Here is a 20,815-nt window from a genome sequence, read left to right as displayed (position 1 = left end):
TCCCTCAAATATTGTTCACAAACCAGTCGAAATCTGTGATAGTGAGCACTTCTCCTTTGCTGAGATAATCCATCCCACCTCACAGGTGTGCCATACCAAGATGCTGATTAGACACCATGATTAGTGCACAGGTGTGCCTTAGACTGCCCACAATAAAAGGCCACTCTGAAAGGTGCAGTTTTGTTTTATTGGGGGGGGATACCAGTCAGTATCTGGTGTGACCACCATTTGCCTCATGCAGTGCAACACATCTCCTTCGCATCATCCATGAAGAGAACACCTCTCCAACGTGCCAAACGCCAGCGAATGTGAGCATTTGCCCACTCAAGTTGGATACAACGACGAACTGGAGTCAGGTCGAGACCCCGATGAGGACGACGAGCATGCAGATGAGTTTCCCTGAGACGGTTTCTGACAGTTTGTGCAGAAATTCTTTGGTTATGCAAACCGATTGTTCCAGCAGCTGTCCAAGTGGTTGGTCTCAGACGATCTTGGAGGTGAACATGCTGGATGTGGAGGTCCTGGGCTGGTGTGGTTACATGTGGTCTGCGGTTGTGAGGCTGGTTGGATGTACTGCCAAATTCTCTGAAATGCCTTTGGAGACCACTTATGGTAGAGAAATGAACATTCAATACACGAGCAACAGCTCTGGTTGACATTCCTGCTGTCAGCATGCCAATTGCACGCTCCCTCAAATCTTGCAACATCTGTGGCATTGTGCTGTGTGATAAAACTGCACCTTTCAGAGTGGCCTTTTATTGTGGACAGTCTAAGGCACACCTGTGCACTAATCATGGTGTCTAATCAGCATCTTGATATGGCACACCTGTGAGGTGGGATGGATTATCTCAGCAAAGGAGAAGTGCTCACTATCACAGATTTCGACTGGTTTGTGAACAATATTTGAGGGAAATGGTGATATTGTGTATGTGGAAAAAATTTTAGATCTTTGAGTTCATCTCATACAAAATGGGAGCAAAACCAAAAGTGTTGCGTTTATATTTTTGTTGAGTGTATATATATATATATATATATATATATATATATATATATATATATATATTTTTTTTTTTTTTTTTTTTTTTTTTTTTTTTTTTGCAAGTTCGCCCACTTAGAAATCATGGAGGGGTCTGAAATTTTCATCTTAGGTGCATGTCCACTGTGAGAGACATAATCCAAAAAAACCTGCTGCAAATAAGCATTTCAACAACTGCCAATCAGCAGAAATTCTGGTTCTCAAAGACCTGTTAGTCCACCTCTAAAAAGTCCACCTCCACTCCACTTATTATTCCAAATTAGAAGCACCTATTTGAGGTCGTTAGCTGCATGAAGACACCTGTCCAGCCCACACAATCAGTAAGATTCCAACTACTAACATGGCTAAGACCAAAGAGCTGTCCAAAGACACCAGAGACAAAATTGTAGACCTCCACAAGGCTGGGAAGGGCTACGGGGCAATTGCCAAGCAGCTTGGTGAAAAAAGATCAACTGTTGGAGCAATTATTAGAAAATGGAAGAAGCTAAACATAACTGTCAATCTCCCTCGAACTGCAGCTCCATGCAAGATCCCACCTCGTGGCGTATCAATGATCTTAAGAAAGGTGAGGAATCAGCCCAGAACTGCACGGGAGGAGCTGGTCAATGACCTGAAGAGAGCTGGCGCCACTGTTTCCAAGGTTACTGTGGGTAATACACTAAGACGTCACGGGTTAAAATCATGCATGGCACAGAAGGTTCCCCTGTTTAAATCAGCACACGTCCAGGCCCGTCTTAAGTTTGCCCATGACCATTTGGATGATCCAGAGGAGTCATGGGAGAAAGTTATGTGGTCAGATGAGACCAAAATAGAACCTTTATGGTCTTAATTCCACTCGCTCTGTTTGGAGGAAGAAGAATGCTGAGTACCATCCCAAAAATACCATCCCTACTGTGAAGCATGGGGGTGGAAGCATCATGCTTTGGGGGTGTTTTCCTGCATATGGGACAGGACGACTGCACTGTATTAAGGAGAAGATGACCGGGGCCATGTATTGCGAGATTTTGGGGAACAACCTCCTTCCCTCAGTTAGAGCATTGACGATGGGTCGTGGATGGGTCTTCCAACATGACAATGACCTGAAGCACACAGCCAGGATAACCAAGGAGGGGCTCCGTAAGGAGCATTTCAAGGTTCTGGACTGGCCAAGCCAGTCTCCAGACCTAAACCCAATAGAAAATCTTTGGAGGGAGCTCAAACTCCGTGGTTCTCAGTGACAGCCCAGTAACCTGGCTGATCTAGAGAAGACCTGTTCGGAGGAATGGGCCAAAATCCCTGCTGCAGTGTGTGCAAAGCTGGTGAGAAACTACAGGAAACGTTTGATCTCTGTAATTGCAAACAAAGGCTACTAGGTGTTGAAATGCTTATTTGCAGCAGTAACAGACAAATAAATTATTTTAAAAAAATCATACATTGTGATTTCCGTTTTTTTTTTTGTTTTTTTTTAGATTATGTCTCTCACACTGGACATGCACCTAAGATGAAAATTTCAGACCCCTCCATGATTTCTAAGTGGGAGAACTTGCAAAACCGCAGGGTGTTCAAATACCTATTTGTGATGCATATTTGTATTTACCGAGTACAGAGCTGGGTACAAGTGTGGGAAGCCAAGCAACATTGCTGAAGGCAGAGGTGTGCAGAGAGTTGATGCGAGCCAGTTCAGCGACCCCTCCAGTACAGGACAAGGGACCAATGTGGTCCACCCTCCACAAGATCAGCTCGCTATAAATGGCATTGGGGTCATGGAAGGTTCTTGTAGCTGCATTACGAATCTGCTTCCTGCTAATGCAACAATATAAACAGATCTGAAAACAGCACTGTCAGAACTCATGCATCCTGCAGTAAAGATATCATTTCCAACTTTCCCTGTCATTTCTTATTCATTTTGCACATCCTTATTCTCATCCATACCTGGGAAGTCCTTTTGGGAGGGAAAAAGACAGAAGCTGCTCTCCCTCCAAGCTGCTGGGGGCTAAGGGTGGGGTGAGCAGGGCGTTATGGTGTGAAGAGGTTAGCAGCAGTGGCAGCACTGTATGGCAGGCTTGGTCATTCAGGTGGAAGCGGTGGCCACAGTACCGGAATTTGTGAGATATGGTTAACACGTTGGAGAAGGCAGAGCGTTCAGCAAATGTCACTGCCCACTGCAGAGAAGGCATGAAGAAAAATAAATTAATAAATCAAGCCTTACAGAGGGGCTGTTTGAATAGAAGTTCTGAATACACACGTATTATTCATCAAAGTAGTGAAAACAAAGAGTGGTGACACTGGTGGCCAGCAGACCTAAGCTTTGGAAATCTAATTTCAAATTACAGTACATGTAAGTTCAACCACGCCTACTCCTGAGTTCCATCATGCACGTCCCTGCAACAAGCCCAAATGCATCCAGCAGGTGGCGAGCAGGTCTATGGTACCTTACATAAGCAAAAGAAATTTGCTTTTATGTGCATCAAAGTTGTCCAACACTTAATCAGTTCATCCTCATGATATGCTTTTTTAATTTGGTAAGTTGCAAAATGATGCCATTTGAGTTGTCATGTGAACAAACTGGAAGAGATGGACTCATTCATGCACTCACTGTAGTATCAGCACCTGTCTTCCAAAGCTTCGGAATACGACAAGCCAGAGTCGGTGTTAAACTTTAGGAAAGGAATACAATAAGTTTTTTTTAAAGCAGCTATTTTGTTAACTTTCTATCACCTGATTAAGAGACCCATCTACATGTTTGGAGACCATCATGACAGCAGGACTTATCCCAGGTCTGGAGATGGGAGAGGTGCCCAGTCCAAGTGAACCCAGGCCAACTGAGGCTGAAGCAGAGCGGGACACATGGTGAACTGTCCGTCCCTGCTCGCCTGTCCCACAACGCTCACCCTCGGTTACAGTGAAGGCGTACATCAGGATGTTTTTGCTCAATGAATTGGCGTCACCGGTAGGAAATGCCACAGGAATACGGGAGGAAAAGGATACCTTGTTGGAGAGATGGAAGAAATTAAAAAGCATTAAGCAAATACATTGTGCAGCTTGTGGGGCTTTTAAAAAAAGCAATTACATGTAGCTATCAGAGTGATCTCAGCTACCAGCTTTTACCATAACAACAGAATTAACAATAGGCTTGAATAGCAAGCATACACACTGTAAAACCTTATCCCCGATTACTTCAAAACATTTAAGTTTAGTTAACTCAAACGATTCACTCATCAAACCATATTTTAAGTAAAATAAACAGATAATATGTCATAAATCCATACACAAATGCAGTGACATATTGAGCCAGTGAACTTTTGTTCAAACTTCTCTACCAACTGAACCCCAACCTGGTGAAGTTTAAAATCCATCTGGGAGCTCTAGGAGCAGACACTCGTGCTATCCAGTGATGCATTTACCAACCTACACAACTAGGGATGGGTATCGTTAAGATTTTATTGATATCGATACCATTATCGATTCCGCTTATCGATCCGATTCCTTAGCGATTCCCTTATCAATACCTCTTGTGAATTTTTTTGTGTACTAAAAGTAGGCTTTACAGATTTTCTATGTCAGTGGGTCAAAGAGCTTTTTATTATCGTGCACCCGCTCTGTGGAACGAATGGCCTTCCTGCAACCGTGAGGCAGTCAGAGTCCGTGGACATTTTTAAGTCAAGACCTAAAACCTATTTTTATTCTCTTTCTTATGAACAGTTTTTATTTTGTTATCTGTTTTATTCTTTTACTTCTGTTTTTAATTATGTATTTGAATTTTTTCATTTTTATTTATTTATTTTAATTTTTTTATGTTGAACTGTTCTGTGTGAGGTGCCTTGAGACAGCTTTTGTTGTGATTTGGTGCTTTATAAGCTGATTAAATTGAAATTGAACAACATTTTATTGAGTCTTAAAGTAAATAAATATGAAATTGGTTACTGAATCCTTAAACTCTGGACATAATAAACTCTACATGGTGGATCCTTGATCTCTGGACATAAACAGAAATAAAATCTGTAGTTTTTGTCAAAAGCATTTCCTGGCATGAATGTCACTCCATACATTTGAGCTGAGCTCTTACAGATGGCTGTGCTGCACGAATGCAGGACGTCTCATTTTGGGAGGAAAAAAACGGTTTAGTCTGTTGTTGTTTACTGTCTGTATTGCAACGTTTGTAAAGAGGTGTCATTTTATTTAAAGTGGCAATTCGTTTTGAAGCAATTCGTCTGTGAAGGGAATCTTCTTCACAGACTAAAGTTAATTATGGAGTTCCACAAGGTTCTGTGCTAGGACCAATTTTATTCACTTTATACATGCTTCCCTTAGGCAGTATTATTAGACGGTATTGCTTAAATTTTCATTGTTACGCAGATGATACCCAGCTTTATCTATCCATGAAGCCAGAGGATACACACCAATTAGCTAAACTGCAGGATTGTCTTACAGACATAAAGACATGGATGACCTCTAATTTCCTGCTTTTAAACTCAGATAAAACTGAAGTTATTGTACTTGGCCCCACAAATCTTAGAAGCATGGTGTCTAACCAGATTGTTACTCTGGATGGCATTTCCCTGATCTCTAGTAATACTGTGAGAAATCTTGGAGTCATTTTTGATCAGGATATGTCATTCAAAGCGCATATTAAACAAATATGTAGGACTGCCTTTTTGCATTTACGCAATATCTCTAAAATCAGAAAGGTCTTGTCTCAGAGTGATGCTGAAAAACTAATTCATGCATTTATTTCCTCTAGGCTGGACTATTGTAATTCATTATTATCAGGTTGTCCTAAAAGTTCCCTAAAAAGCCTTCAGTTGGTTCAGAATGCTGCAGCTAGAGTACTGACGGGGACTAGCAGGAGAGAGCATATCTCACCCGTGTTGGCCTCTCTTCATTGGCTTCCTGTTAATTCTAGAATAGAATTTAAAATTCTTCTTCTTACTTATAAGGTTTTGAATAATCAGGTCCCATCTTATCTTAGGGACTTCGTAGTACCATATTACCCCATTAGAGCGCTTCGCTCTCAGACTGCAGGCTTACTTGTAGTTCCTAGGGTTTGTAAGAGTAGAATGGGAGGCAGAGCCTTCAGCTTTCAGGCTCCTCTCCTGTGGAACCAGCTCTCAATTCAGATCAGGGAGACAGATACCCTCTCTACTTTTAAGATTAGGCTTAAAACTTTCCTTTTCGCTAAGGCTTATAGTTAGGGCTGGATCGGGTGACCCTGGACCATCCCTTGGTTATGCTGCTTTAGATGTAGATTGTGGGGGGGTTCCCATGATGCACTGTTTCTTTATCTCTTTTTGCTCCAGTGTGCATCAATCTGCATTTAATCATTAGTGATCGATCTCTGCCCCCCTTCACGGCATGTCTTTTTCCTGGTTTTTTCCCTCAGCCCCAACCGTCTCAGCAGAAGACTGCCCCTCCATGAGCCCTGGTTCTGCTGGAGGTTTCTTCCTGTTAAAAGGGAGTTTTTCCTTCCACTGTTGCCAAGGCTTGCTCATAGGGGTCGTTTTGACCGTTGGGGTTTTTCATAATTATGTATGGCCTTGCCCTTACAATATGGAGCGCCTTGGGCACTGTTGTTGTGATTTGGCGATATAGAAGAAAAAAGTGATGATTGATTGATTGAAGTTATTAATTCCGACCGGACTAGCTGTCTTGGCGGGAGCCGCGTAGAGTTTGGAGCTGTGCCGACGGAAAGGAGGACGATTCTCATTTCTTGACTGCAACAAGACATGAGTCCCAGTTAGTGACTTTAATCCACACATGATATTTTAATGGCTTTGAGAGGGGTTAAGAAGTGGATTACCACTTCTGAAGAGCAGCGATCAAAGAACCAACGAGCTAGTGGATCGAACATTGCTTCACTTGATTCACGCTTCAAACTGGAGTTGCGCTGCAAAACGGTTGATTACAGACCAGCTGCAGGTCCTGTAATCAACGTAGAGGAATGATCATTTCCCGACAAACACACTCAAAAACAATGGCTGCTCTGAAGGACCGATAAGGGAATCGTTAAGCAAAAAGGCTATTGATATCGGTGGATCAAATCATTTTTTAACGATACTTGAAAAGAACCAATTCTTGATACCCAACCCTATACACAACCACCTTTGGTCCTGGACTGCACTCACCCAGGCAGGTAAGTGAGCCAATCCCACCTCTCAAAAGTCTTCTATGACTGTCCAAATCTGGTCACGGTATTCTGAATGAGTGCAATTAATTTTAAATATCATTTATTCACCACTAATCCACCTAGTTTATTTTAATTAAAATAATGATTGATGATTGGAATTTTTGTGTAAACTTTACTAAGTTGGCATGACGTCATCAGTTGCCTCAAAATGTTTGATTCTGACTAACTTATCAGGTTATCAGTTTAGCTTAAATGTCACACACAGAACAGTCTCTACATATGCAAAACAATGCTAAGAGAACTTAGCCCCTTTCACACTGGGCCTGCTTTGAGTTGCTTCATGTGGGGTCATGACAACGCAGGAATGTCTACATCAGGTGCGCGCAGCAGGGGGGCAGAGAGGAGGTGAGGGCACAGAGGAGGACCTGTAGGCAGTTTGGCTGCAGCCAGACTGTGCACTCTGATTTCTCTTCTAGTTTATATTTGTTCTTGTGCAGGGCTGCAGGGCTGCAAGGCTGCGCTCTGATTTCTGTTATAGTTTATCTTTCTTCCTTTGACTGCAAGCTGCGTGCGTGCGCACGCATGCAAACGAACTGTCCGTGTGTAAATGTGGAGTTGTCTGGAGTTATACTTGATGTGGGCATGTCCTGTCTCTGGCAATCAATCTGTGAGCAGGACTTATGTCCTTTTTTTATCTTTTATTTAACACGATGAGAGAGTTTGAGGGGAGAGCGAGGAACTGCCTGCAGCCAGACAGTTTTTTTGTTTCCTTTTAATTGTTCACATGTGCGCACGCAAACAAATCGTCCGTGAGTAGACTGGAGATGTCCGGACTTTTTACTGGATGTGGACATGTCCTGTCTCTGGCAATCAGTCTGTGAACAGGACTTTTATCGACTTTATTTAAACACAGTTGTGAGAGAATTTAAGAGCAAAGAGCATTTTTTTTCTGTGCTCTTTGAGCGTGTAGTTTCACTGCATTGTGTACACAGTATAAAAACAATCCTGTGTGATTTATACTGTGGGAACAATGGAACACAGCAAGAAACATGAATTGGCATCCGGTAACATTGTATTGTGAGGGTGTGGCTTCCATCATCTCGGCACTAGGTTGCAATCACGTGGTGTCATCATGACGCTGCACGACGCAACTCAAAGTGGGCCTGGTGTGAAAGGGGCTTTAATCAGAACAGTGTTATTACCCAGAAAATGGCAAATTGAAAACCAAGTGTTAAGCTCCATACAGTTAAAATTATAAAAAAAATTATTGTAAAAAAAATGCATATTAGAGCACAATGTCTCACCTTTTTGAGGGAGGAAAAAGTAAAACAGTAGTCACCTCGCTTTTGCATAAAGTTTAAACAAAGCCATAGCACTGCCCCTACGTGTGCAAAAATCAGTGATGGAGCAAATAAATGGAATATAAAAGCACGACAGGAGCATCCACAGCTGCTCTCATTTTCTGCTCACCTGAACCTGTCTGAAGATTCCCTGGATGAATTCATCCAAGTACTTCACGTGCCAAATCAAGAAAGCGCCGTCTGCAGGGTGAATGGTGAACAGCATGTCTGGGCTCTTGTTCCACTCTGTGGTCAGCGTCTCCAGCTTCCTCTCCAGCAGCATGGAGGGTAGAGGTATACTGGAGCTGGAGCCTGGGGAGGATGCTTTAGTGCTCCCCTGCTCCCCTTGCTCACCTTCCTCACCCTGCTCCGAAGAAGCCTTGTCAGACATCTCATCCAGGTCTACAAAGCAAAATCACAATTTAGTTATTCCCTACAGTGCTGCTTTGTAAGCAAAAGTTACAGCTGTGTGTTGTGGCTGAGAGTTATACCAAAGTCAAACTTTATCGGTGATCCTTCTGGTTCCAAAGGGTCCTCAGTAGTAAGGTCCAAATGTTGTTCAGAGAATCTTCGGAGCTGCAGCATGAAGAGGTCCATGGAGGATGTAAAGCTGAGGTCCTTATTGTTGAGCCAGTGAACTACAAAGCTTCCCCCACCAGCACCATCATCTGCGCTGAACACTGAAGAGTCTACCAGCACTGATGGGATGTCTGATACAGGGACGAAGAGGGCGTTCGGAAGGTGAGGAAGGAAATTCACGGAAAGAAGTTTATGTCACAATAAATTAATGCAAAACAAATTCTGTTTTTGCCAAATGGTGACAAAAACTTGCATGGTGTGCCTTAAAACAAGATGTATGTACAGTTACTCAGAGAATAATTACTGGTCTTAAAAGAAGAGCAGGTTGCTCAGTGAATAAGGAGCTGCAGTGCCAATATGTACAAGTGGGTTTGACTCCCACTCATGCTCTCTGCATCCCTGGACAAGGCGTTTATTGAGCATGTTCTAAGTCCACCTGGCTGTAAATGGTAACCAGCCTTGGCTGGGGAGGTAACCACTGAGGGCTTGGTGTTCCATTCAGGGAGCATTGTACTCTCATCTGCTTCATGCTACGGAATCCAGAGATAACCCAAACTTCAGACATCATCTTAAAAGAACCTCTAAAAATTCCGTATTGAGTTAATAATCTTGCACTTAACACAGTTTGAACAATATTGTGGCATTAGTATATGAAGACTTTGGATTCAGCCTGTATATGATCCCATGATAAGGTGTAAAGGTTTACGGACCTTAACTTTGCGGGCAATGCTGTGATCTTGGTAAAATCAACGTATGCCCTAATTGTAGCACTTGAGAACGTGAGTGAGGAGTTGGAGTCTCTGGGTTTGCAGTTGTTGTAGTCCAAGACTATGATCCAGGCTTTCAATTACTTCCTGGACTCCTCCACAATGTATCTCTGTGTGGTGATGTTTCAAACTTAAAGAGATATGAATTTTCCTTGGTAATGGTTTTCACGTCTCCGGCTCTTGGGCTTTTGAGATCAAGTGAGACCTGGGAAGAGATTATGACATCAAGAGATCACAGCATAGAGTTCTTCTGTGAGAGAATGAAGATCCTAGTCTTCAGGGTCCTGGTGCCTGACCCCCTATATGGTTGTTAGACTTGGACATGAAGTAGCGGCCAAAGGAGATGACTGGATGTCTTTGGTCTCTTTGAAGGAGCCTTGGGTACTGTTGAAATTACTTTGTGTCAAAGGAATGGTTACATGGGAGTATTCTGGACATGTTCAAAATCCACACTGGGACTCAAGCCACTGTACTTACACTATGTACAACCAGAAAAGCAATTTTCTGCCATTCTTCTGAAGCATGGATGCAGCTGTGATCCAAAGGCGATTGCATGCTTTTATGATGCATACAATGCCATGCACTGCATGCAGGTAAAAAAATAACCTCCCATGTGAATGTGAAACGTTAACTTTGTATTTGTATGAACACTACATAGGTGAGACTAAGCAACCTTTACACAAAAGGCTATACCAGCACCGCCAGTGGACCTCAGTCTGCAGTTCATCTCCACCTTAAAGACACTAAACACACGTTTGAGGACAAGGAAGTTAAAATCTTAGCCAGAGAGAAGAAATGGTTTGAGACAGATGTGAAGGAGGCATTCTATGTGAAACAGTTGAAACCCAGCCTTAACCGGGGAGGGGGTCTGAGACACGCTTTGTCCCCTGTTTATAATGGGGTGCTCAGATCAAAGCAATTTCAGTCTTTTGTTCATGGTAATGAGTCATTCACGCCATCAGGAGAGGCATCAGTCCCATCATTAGGAGGGACAGCTACCCTGTCATTAGGAGGGTGCTAACCAGAGCACAATAGGTGCTAATTAAAGCAACTGTTTAGTCACTAGCCAATAGCAGTCTGCCTCTCGGTAAGAGGTGTCTGGTTAGGTTTAAAACTCCAGCTTTTGTGGCTTCTGTTTGTTCTTCTCGACAAGGGTCAGACAGAAGTCAGACTACCAGAGCAAGAATTTTAGCTGAGGAAACTTCTGTAATTTGAAGCGAAACATCCTCACGTCAAGCAACCCAGTCCAGTCGAAGATTCAAGCTTCTCTTACTATGGAAACCACCTGGACAATTGACAGCCTTCACAGAACTATGAGAGATGGTCATAACACCTGCTTTGCTGTGTGCATACAGCTATCAGAGAAAGAGTGAAAAAGTGAAATCAACTGAAAACGTGAAGCTACATGAAAACTTTAGAGACAAATCTATGTTTTCAGAGCTCAGAACAAATAAAAACATGCACATGCCTGGTAATTTGTCTTGTTGTTTTTTTGTTTTTTTGAGTGACAGCTCATTTGTCCACTCAGTCATTTATAGCAAAGAGGGGATGTTGTGCTTGTGAATAGTTATTGTTAAAGTATAACACAGTATAAGCACAGACTTGAGACTGACTGTAAATTTTTGTCAAGTAACATTCAAACCTTTTTTATGTCAGTGACAGATCATTTTATTTTTTTTATATTTTGTTATTTGAATTTATTTATAACTAAAGTGTAGACAACTGTCTTGAAAGTCTTAATTTAAATTACTTTTTCCAGATTGACACAACAGTTTACTTGGTCTGTGTCTTGACTGTTTCTAAATTTGTCTTGACTTGTAATAAGAGCATAACTCTCTTTTATTATTCAACACTTTACGACAGTGTTTTTGAATCATGAGATTGTCACTGTGAAAGAATGTCCCAACAGCTTGACCTTCCTGTGACCCAATCTCCAAATTCTATGTTTACCATCTACCAGTAAGAGATAAAACAATTAATTTTTGGTAAATTATTGGAATAATTTTTGGCTGTACCCCCAAAATATCCACTCTACCCCAACTTTTTATGCCCACTGGATATATGTAGCAACAATTATCACAAGGAGTGGGAATGCTTGTTTTGTTACAGTCTGGAAATACTATTCAGCCATCCACTAGCCTAAAGAATATAGGCTAAAATCTTTAATGTTGTGTTTGTTGTCTCCACTGCATCGAAAATGTGCCAAAAATGTGATTTTTGTGTACCATCATACAGTGCCACTGTTTTTTGAGAACCTCCCAAACTAGTAAAAGCAACAACAACAACAGAAAATGACTTGTGGTTCAGAAAATATAACATCTCTGTTCTTACCGACAACCTACCGGTGTTGGGGTTAATACTGGCAGAGATGTGAAAGTGACACAGGGCATTAGCATGATGAATGATGTGACGATGAGTGTGCCCATCCTGTGTGCCAAGCTGAGAAGGCAGCAGCTCGCTGTGTGCCACCAGAGACGATGACCTTCGCCGACCCCGGCGCAAATGCTTCAGGTGGTGGATTGACTGGTTCAACAAATCAACAGAATTACATTTGCACACATATATAACAAAGTGTTTGTGGTCAGGTGTGTTTGCTTGGAACAAGTACCTCTAAAGCATGCTGGATTTTGTCCTTATTGCCTGCCAGGCCTGGCAGGCTAGAGCTGAAGGAGTGTGTGTTCTCAGAGATCTGTCCCCCAAGCAGACTGTCCTCTGGCAGCAGGGTCTCTGACCACACCCTACACACACCGTCTTCACAGGATGTCAGCAACACATTGCACACGGAACCCCTAGAAACACAACAGGGACAATACCACTGGAGTGCTACTATTGGCAATATCTTTATTACATGTCCAGCAATTTTGCAATGGTGTGAAACACAATAGGAAATATCGAGGTCATAAAAATTATCCAGGTCATGTCTGTATAGTATGATAATTCGATACCGTCACTATCATGATAAACCTGGTTCAGCATCCATATATTCCAAAAGTCAAATCCTTACGACGGTTGTCTCAAACCTTTTCACTGTAATGTTGTTGCAGTGGTGAAAAGTGCAAATACTATTCTTTGAGAACAAAATCTCATTAGGCCCAACATTTCACTGTCACATTTTAGAAGACAACAGGATAAAAAGACAAATATGTTGTGTGTACTTTCTCACTTGGGCATGTACTTGCTGGTTTTCCTCCAAGACATGCCGGTAACAGAGCGAGGGTGAGCCAGGTAAACAAACGAGAAGTGAACTGGAAGAGGCTTTTTGTCAGAAGGATCCTGGACCACCACTGCTGAACGCCATCCCGTGGTGGGATACCACACTTTAAGTAAGCAGTCATCCTTTGTGCACACAAACACATATCACAAACAAACATAACTAAAGGTCTTGGAATTTTACAAGTTGGTTCAGTCATCGGGCTGTTTCGTGACACATTTGCAAATAATTATGTACCTTCCCAACTGTTGCAAAGTATTCCCCGTCAGGTGACCATTTGGCAATGTGTACAGATGCAGCAGTCCTGAGAGGAAGAACCATAAGCACAGAGACAAGCTATAGTCACTTCTCAGTGGGGAATTCCACAGACAACTCACATACAGTGACAGCTGAAAGTGTTGTAGTTCCTTGTTCAGCTGCTGGTAATTCCATGGTTGCACTTCCCTGTTTTGCCAGCTTCGGTATGCACACTTGTGTGATCAGATGGCAGAACTGAGAGTATTCCATTTTATGTCTGCTTCTCTTTGCACAGCACTTGGCACAACCCACAAACTCATAAAACTTTAGTCTATCCAGTGTACTCTGGTAAAACCCCTGTGGCATTGCAGAGTATTGTAATCAATCATGTATGACTGTGTACAAAACTTCTTGGAAATGACCGTGAGTATATTTTTTACCACACTTGATAGGAAAATTCTTTTGGCCTCTAGATGAGCTTTTGGAGCATAGCAGTCAAAAGCCAAAGTTGTTAAACAAATAGTAAAAAAACAAACAAACAAACAAAAAGGTTTCCCGGATATCTCTGGAACCAATGAAGCTAGAGAGAAGATACAAAATTTGCACCAAATTTACAAATGACAATCATTTGTAAACTATTCTCCAGCACATTATGTGCTTGCAGGGGGCATGCATTATCCCTGCAGTGCCTTTATTAAACTTCATAATGCATGACTGAAAAAAAAACTATTCATAGATTAAAATAGGCTAAAAAAGCAAAAACACAAAATTGTGCATATAATCTTGATGATTCTTCCCTCAATATCATTGAGTTTGCTTTAAGTATGACTCAAAAGTAAAGTCACAATGACATATTTATAGAGACATGTCAAACTCAACTAAGAAAAGTTTGACCAACATGAGAGCTAAAAGTAGCCAGAACTAGAGTTTGGAGAGGAAGAAATGAAGAAACGTTGAAACACAAAGCTGTGACTGACACCCATACTAATCAACGTAGCATTTCTACAATTCTGGCTGCTGCTTTATATGTTTCATCAGTACACAGCACCAGACCATTAGCTCCTGACAGAACCATTTCATTTGGATTTTAGACCAATTATCACTTGATTTAAATTGTTCTGTTGTTATGTGATGTTAACACTATTAATTTAATCAACAGAAATTATGACAAAAATATTCCGATTTGCACATGAGCAGCATTGGCCCAAATGGCCACTATAGGGCCCTACAATTTACAACAACCATTCACAAGCACCTCCATAAGCCTGTCTATACATGTTCCAGTCCACTACTACAATTTTCATTCTTGTGTCAATACCATGTCCACTTTTTCAAACGTCTGTAGACATTGTGCTTTAAAACTTGCACCTGAGCACTTCAATTAAACTACATCCATTAAAACACGTCATACTTCAGACAAAAGTGACACATACTGTCAAAACTATAGCAGATGCTATGACCCAGCAAGATGACTGTAACATTCAATGTACAATTACCAAAAAGAAAAAGTATAATACTTGAAGCATGGCAAACTGCACATTCATAGTGCTTCACTTTTTGCACATTTTGTTATGCTACAGGCATAATCCAAAATTGAGCAAATGTTCCCTTAAAATTCTACTCACAACACCCCATAATGACAACAAAAATAATTTTTTGCAAATTTATTAAAGACAATAAAAAAAACGAATAAATCATATATATATATATATATATATATATATATATATATATATATATATATATATATATATATATATATACATACACACACACAAATACATAAGTATTCACACCCTTTGTTCAACACTTTGCTGATGCACCTTTGGCAGCAATTACAGCCTCGAGTTTTCTTGAATATGATGCCATATGCTTGAAGCACCTACCTTTGGACAGTTTTGCACCTCTCAAGCTCCATTAGGTTGGATGGAGACCGTTTTTCCACAGCCATTTACAGGTCTCTCCAGCCATGTTCAGTCAGATTCAGGTCTGAGCTCTGGCTGGGCCTCTCAAAGACATTTACAGAGTTGTCCTGAAGTCACTCCTTTGATATCTTGGTGGCCTAAAGCGCACTGGAGCAGGTTTTCAGCCAGGATGTGTCTGTACATTGCTGCATTCATCTTTCCCTCAATCCCCACTAGTCTCCCAGTTCTTGCCACTGAAAAACATCCCCACAGAATGATGCTGCCACCATCATGCTTCACTTTAGGGATGGTGCCTGATTTCCTCCAAACATGACACCTGGCATTCACGCCAGAGAATTGAAGCTTTGTTTTGAATATTGTTTTTCAAGGTCTGAGAGTCCTTCAGGTGCCTTTTGGCAAACTCCAGGAGGGCTGCCATGTGCCTTTTACTAAGGAGTGGCTTCTGGCCATACTACCATACAAGCCTGATTGGTGGATTGCTGCAGAGATGCTTGTCTATCTGGAAGGTTCTCCTCTCTCCACAGAGGAATGCTGTAGCTCTAACAGATCAGGTTCTTGGTCACCACGGTGACTAAGGACATTCTCCCTCGGACGCTCAGTTTAGATGGGTGGCTAGCTCGAGGAAGAGTTCTGGTGGATCTAAACATCTTCCATTTACAAATAATGGAGGCCACTGTAATCACTGGGACCTTCAAAGCAGCAAAAATATTTCTGCACCCTTCCCCAGATTTGTGCCTCGAGACAATCCTGTCTCAGAGGTCTACAGACAATTCCTTTGACTTCATGCTTGGTTTGTGCTCTGGCATGCACTCTCAACTGTGGGACCTTATATGTTGACAGGTATGTGTGTTTCCAAATCATGTTCAATCAACTAAATTTAACCCAGATGGACTCCAGTTAAGCTGTAGAAACATCTCATGGATGATCAGTGGAAACAGGCTGCACTTGAGCTCAAGTTTGAGCTTCATGGCAAAGGCTGTAAAATTTTATGTGATTTCTTAGTTTTTTTTCTTTTCTCTTTAATAAATTAGCAAAAATCTCAGTAAAAACATTTTTCACATTGTCATTATGAGGTACTGTGTATAGAATTTTGAAGAAAAAATTTTTAATTCATCCATTTTGGAATAACGCTGTAACATAAAATGTAGAAAAAGTGAAGCACTGTGCATATTTTCTGAACGCACTGTACAGCGTGTCACTGCACCAGTTTGGCAAAGATTAGTGTAGTGTTGCATTTCACACCCCTTTACAGAAATATTGTAATTCAAAATAATTGGAAAATACTGAAATATGTTTCATTACAGCAGTGGTTACCCAAACCTTCTCCTCCAGAGCCCATCTTTAATAGACAGCATTTTCGAACACCTCCACCACCACCACACACACACACACACACACACACACACACACACACACACACACACGCGTATCTTTTTCTTCCAAAGTGTGCTCTGTGCAAGTTTAACATATGGGGAAAATGCAAGTATTGGACTACACCACTGTAAATAAAAAAAGCTTAATTAACACTAGAGGTTGTCACGTAGACCTACTTGCAGTGCCATACGCAATTCCAGTCGCTGAGGACGGGGTGGAGCTTGTCCTCAAATGCCTGCCCATCCTCCTCCTCTATCAGAGCATCTGTGAGTGGAGGAGCCCACAGCTGGAGCTGCTCAGTTGCTGCTAGGATACGGTTCCCTTAGGACACAAAGCACGATGTTACACACCTCACATCCCATGGTGATTACTACAGCGAGCAGCCACACGCACATTCTGACTACTGCATAACACATACTCTTTGAAACAAACTGAACAAGCTGTGAGTGGGAGCAATCAGGGAATCAGTTATACAGAGAAAGCACAGGCGTACCTTGTGGGTCCCAAGCCAGGTTGTAGGTGATGCCATCAAGGAAGAACTGTCCTGTCTTTTGCCACTGATAGTTAAGCTGCTGTTAGTGACAGGAAAGCAGGTCAGCATACACACACAAACACACACCATGCAATGTGTGGGTGCCAGCAAAGTGGGATTAATACACACCAATATCAATCAGAATGTTTTAAATGTCTTTTTAAGTGTTGCACTTGTGCTCACCTTGTAGCGTTTGTTTGGGTTGGTAGAAAGAGGTTCAAAAATGCAGACTGTGTTTCCGTAGGAAGCAGCGATCTAAAAATAAAGAGTTGTGCTCATCACCGCAACATTACTCAGCCCATCAGTATTTCTGCACAGTTATTCCCACAGAAGAGGAAGGGTATGTGTGCGTGATTAAGATGGAATGGGCACTACATGACAGGCGTTACTCCAGGGATGAATGCACGTCTTTATGCTTAGCGTAACTGATATTGTGTACTGAATACACCAAAACACCAAACCTGTGTGGGTGTGTGTGTGTGTGAGATCGGTCAACACCTACCCTGCCGAGCTGGTGGGAACACGCCACACACCCGACCTGAATGTTTCCATTCTGAGCTCCTGGGATAATCTGCACACACTCAAAGTCGCTAGCCAAGATTACTACATCACAACCTGAACCGTAAGCCTGGAAAAGAAAACAGCACAAGAGCAATCGTATGAGACGTACAACGGAAAACGAAATGAATGAATTCAACAGTGAACCCATTCATCCTCCCAGTTTGAATACAGTCCTTGTAGGAGTATACCTGCTTTGTACTAGTGTTGAAATCATGACCGATTCCCCACTAGGTCCTATACAGGACCTGAGGCCCATCGAGGCTTAATCCAGATACCATACTGTGACAGTGATGAGAGTCTATGACTCCCCTTAGATGGGACATCAGTCACTCACAGGTTATATCCACAAACAAAGCCGGTGCCCATTTTAGGCAATATACTGAGCTGTGAATTCTGACTTCCTGCAGCAACATCAGTGGAACTACATAATTTCACTCAAATGCAAGGTGCCCCCCCAAAAAACAGAACCCATAAAAATTGTAATAAATCCTACAAAAGTCCAGCAAATTTCTTGAAATTTGCAGGACCTTTCACAGATTTGCTGGATCATACACAAACCTGAGTCTGTGTACGATCATTCCCCAAAGTTTCAGTTATCTTGGTCGCTTTGGGGGGTGTCGGGGCTGGAGCCTATCTCAGCAGTCACAGGGCGTGAGGTGGGGTACACCCTGGACAGGATGTCAGTCTCTCGCAGAGCCCATAAAAGTCATGTTCTTCCCAAATTATGCTCCAAATGGTATGATTTGGTATGATCCAGGCAAAATGTCTTTTCCTTGGTTGGCCAAGACATGTCGGGGAAAATCTTCCATCCAAGGGAAGATGACTGTTCCAATCACCTTCCTCAACATGTCTTAGTAAACCAAGGAAAAGACATTTTGCCTGGAGGCCTATTTCACCAACAAATCATCCCATTTGCAGCATAATTTGGAAAGAACATGGCTTTTATGCAAAGCAACCAAGATAACTGAAACTTTGGGGAATGATCATACATGTACTGAAGTAAAAAAATTCAACAAATTTGCTGGACCTCTGTAGGATTTATTACAATTTTTATGGGTTCTGGGGTGTTTGTGTGTGTGTGTGTGGGGGGGGGGGGGTCACCCTGTATTGAGTGTGATGACAAAACTAAGCAGAATGACAAAAGTTCCTTACACCTAGTACTTACATTTTTTACAAAAACAATCAAAAATACAGGTACTATGTTGTGTGGGCCGCTGAAGAGGAGGTACTGCTGGCCCACTACCACCAGAGGGCGCCCTGCTTGGAGTGCAGGCTCCAAGCACGAGAGGGCGCCAGACCCAGAGGAAGTGACAGCTGTCACTCATTACTCCAGCTGTCACTCATCTACACCACCATATAAGCCGGACTGCAACTCCACCTCCCCGCCGAGAAATCGACTACCAGTACCAAGGTAATTTCTCTGCTGACTGACACATTGTGTAACCAACTGAACTTCTATTGCAGCCGTTTTCCTGAAGTGTTGCCTTGTCTGGAGGATTGGCGTTTGGTGTGACAGTGACGGCTTCCCTCCCAGATAAGTGGTTGATCAGGAGCTGCACGAGTGTGTGTGATTTGGAGGTGGAGGTGCTCCCTCCTAACGGTGTCTGGACTGTAAATTACTGAGTGTGCGGACTCACACTCATACATCATCTTTCTGTTTTCTGCCAGCAGTACCAGGGTCGTAAAGTTTTGAGCCTGATCCAAAAAAAAGTAGGGTATGATTCCCAATCTCTTGTACTCTGAGAAACCAACATTTCTCAACATTGCACCCAGTGAGAAAAAAAAAAATTCACACATTCCCAAAAAAAAAAAAAAAAAAAAAATGCTGGTTACTCAGAATAAATTAATACGGAACCACAACCTACTTTTTTGGGTCAGGTTCAAAACTTCTCAATCACCTGTCTCTTTAGACAAGTCTATTTGTTCTTTCATACGGGGTGGGAAATCTCCAAGGATTGGCACAAATTCGTTACAACAATGCAAACTGACTGGTGGGCTTGCTCTTCCAAATTTTCTGTACTATTATTGGGCCACACATATTCTAAAACTTTGTTTTTGGGTTGGATCACCTATTATTTACACCTTCACTTTTAGACACAACCTTTCCCCCTGGCACGATAAAGGTTTGAAATGTTTGACGGATTTATTTGCTTTTTTGATTCCTTTCCCAACTTTTCCACCACTTACAGACTTCCTGTAACACATCTGTTTTGCTATTCTCAAATCCATAGCTTCAGTGCTAAGACTTTTGCAAATTTTCCACTGACACCCCCTGTACAGGATCCACATAAAAAAGGATTGATTTTGAAGTCTTATAATTACATCTCATCCTTTACGCTAGGATCCTGTTTGTGGACTTCAGCTCTGCATTCAACACCATCAATCAATCAATCAATTTTTTTTATATAGCGCCAAATCACAACAAACAGTTGCCCCAAGGCGCTTTATATTGTAAGGCAAGGCCATACAATAATTATGTAAAACCCCAACGGTCAAAACGACCCCCTGTGAGCAAGCACTTGGCTACAGTGGGAAGGAAAAACTCTCTTTTAACAGGAAGAAACCTCCAGCAGAACCAGGCTCAGGGAGGGGCAGTCTTCTGCTGGGACTGGTTGGGGCTGAGGGAGAGAACCAGGAAAAAGACATGCTGTGGAGGGGAGCAGAGATCGATCACTAATGATTAAATGCAGAGTGGTGCATACAGAGCAAAAAGAGAAAGAAACAGTGCAACATGGGAACCCCCCAGCAGTCTACGTCTATAGCAGCATAACTAAGGGATGGTTCAGGGTCACCTGATCTAGCCCTAACTATAAGCTTTAGCAAAAAGGAAAGTTTTAAGCCTAATCTTAAAAGTAGAGAGGGTGTCTGTCTCCCTGATCTGAATTGGGAGCTGGTTCCACAGGAGAGGAGCCTGAAAGCTGAAGGCTCTGCCTCCCATTCTACTCTTACAAACCCTAGGAACTACAAGTAAGCCTGCAGTCTGAGAGCAAAGCGCTCTATTGGGGTGATATGGTACTACGAGGTCCCTAAGATAAGATGGGACCTGATTATTCAAAACCTTATAAGTAAGAAGAAGAATTTTAAATTCTATTCTAGAATTAACAGGAAGCCAATGAAGAGAGGCCAATATGGCTGACATATGCTCTCTCC

The 20,815-nt window shown here is 42.1% G+C and overlaps 1 protein-coding gene across 1 annotated transcript in view; it reads right to left on the bottom strand.

Moving 5' to 3' along the window:
* dmxl2 (Dmx-like 2) overlaps positions 1–20,815 on the bottom strand; it is a 157,559-nt gene that overhangs the window by 89,463 nt on the left and 47,281 nt on the right. The window contains exons 2-14 of the mRNA XM_034163715.1: positions 17,607–17,732; positions 17,288–17,359; positions 17,066–17,144; positions 16,749–16,893; positions 13,274–13,340; positions 12,989–13,161; positions 12,434–12,614; positions 12,168–12,348; positions 8,971–9,189; positions 8,610–8,881; positions 3,734–4,003; positions 2,948–3,177; positions 2,613–2,815 (exon numbers count right to left, since the gene is read on the bottom strand). Coding sequence (XP_034019606.1) covers positions 2,613–2,815; positions 2,948–3,177; positions 3,734–4,003; positions 8,610–8,881; positions 8,971–9,189; positions 12,168–12,348; positions 12,434–12,614; positions 12,989–13,161; positions 13,274–13,340; positions 16,749–16,893; positions 17,066–17,144; positions 17,288–17,359; positions 17,607–17,732 — 2,218 coding nt within the window. The remainder of the gene's footprint in view (positions 1–2,612; positions 2,816–2,947; positions 3,178–3,733; positions 4,004–8,609; positions 8,882–8,970; positions 9,190–12,167; positions 12,349–12,433; positions 12,615–12,988; positions 13,162–13,273; positions 13,341–16,748; positions 16,894–17,065; positions 17,145–17,287; positions 17,360–17,606; positions 17,733–20,815) is intronic.

Source organism: Thalassophryne amazonica, chromosome 2 (genome assembly GCF_902500255.1).
Source record: "Thalassophryne amazonica chromosome 2, fThaAma1.1, whole genome shotgun sequence".
In the NCBI taxonomy this organism is placed as follows: Eukaryota; Metazoa; Chordata; class Actinopteri; order Batrachoidiformes; family Batrachoididae; genus Thalassophryne; species Thalassophryne amazonica.
Note: the sequence above shows the minus strand (reverse complement) of the source record. Positions and strands in the feature narration are given on the sequence as shown.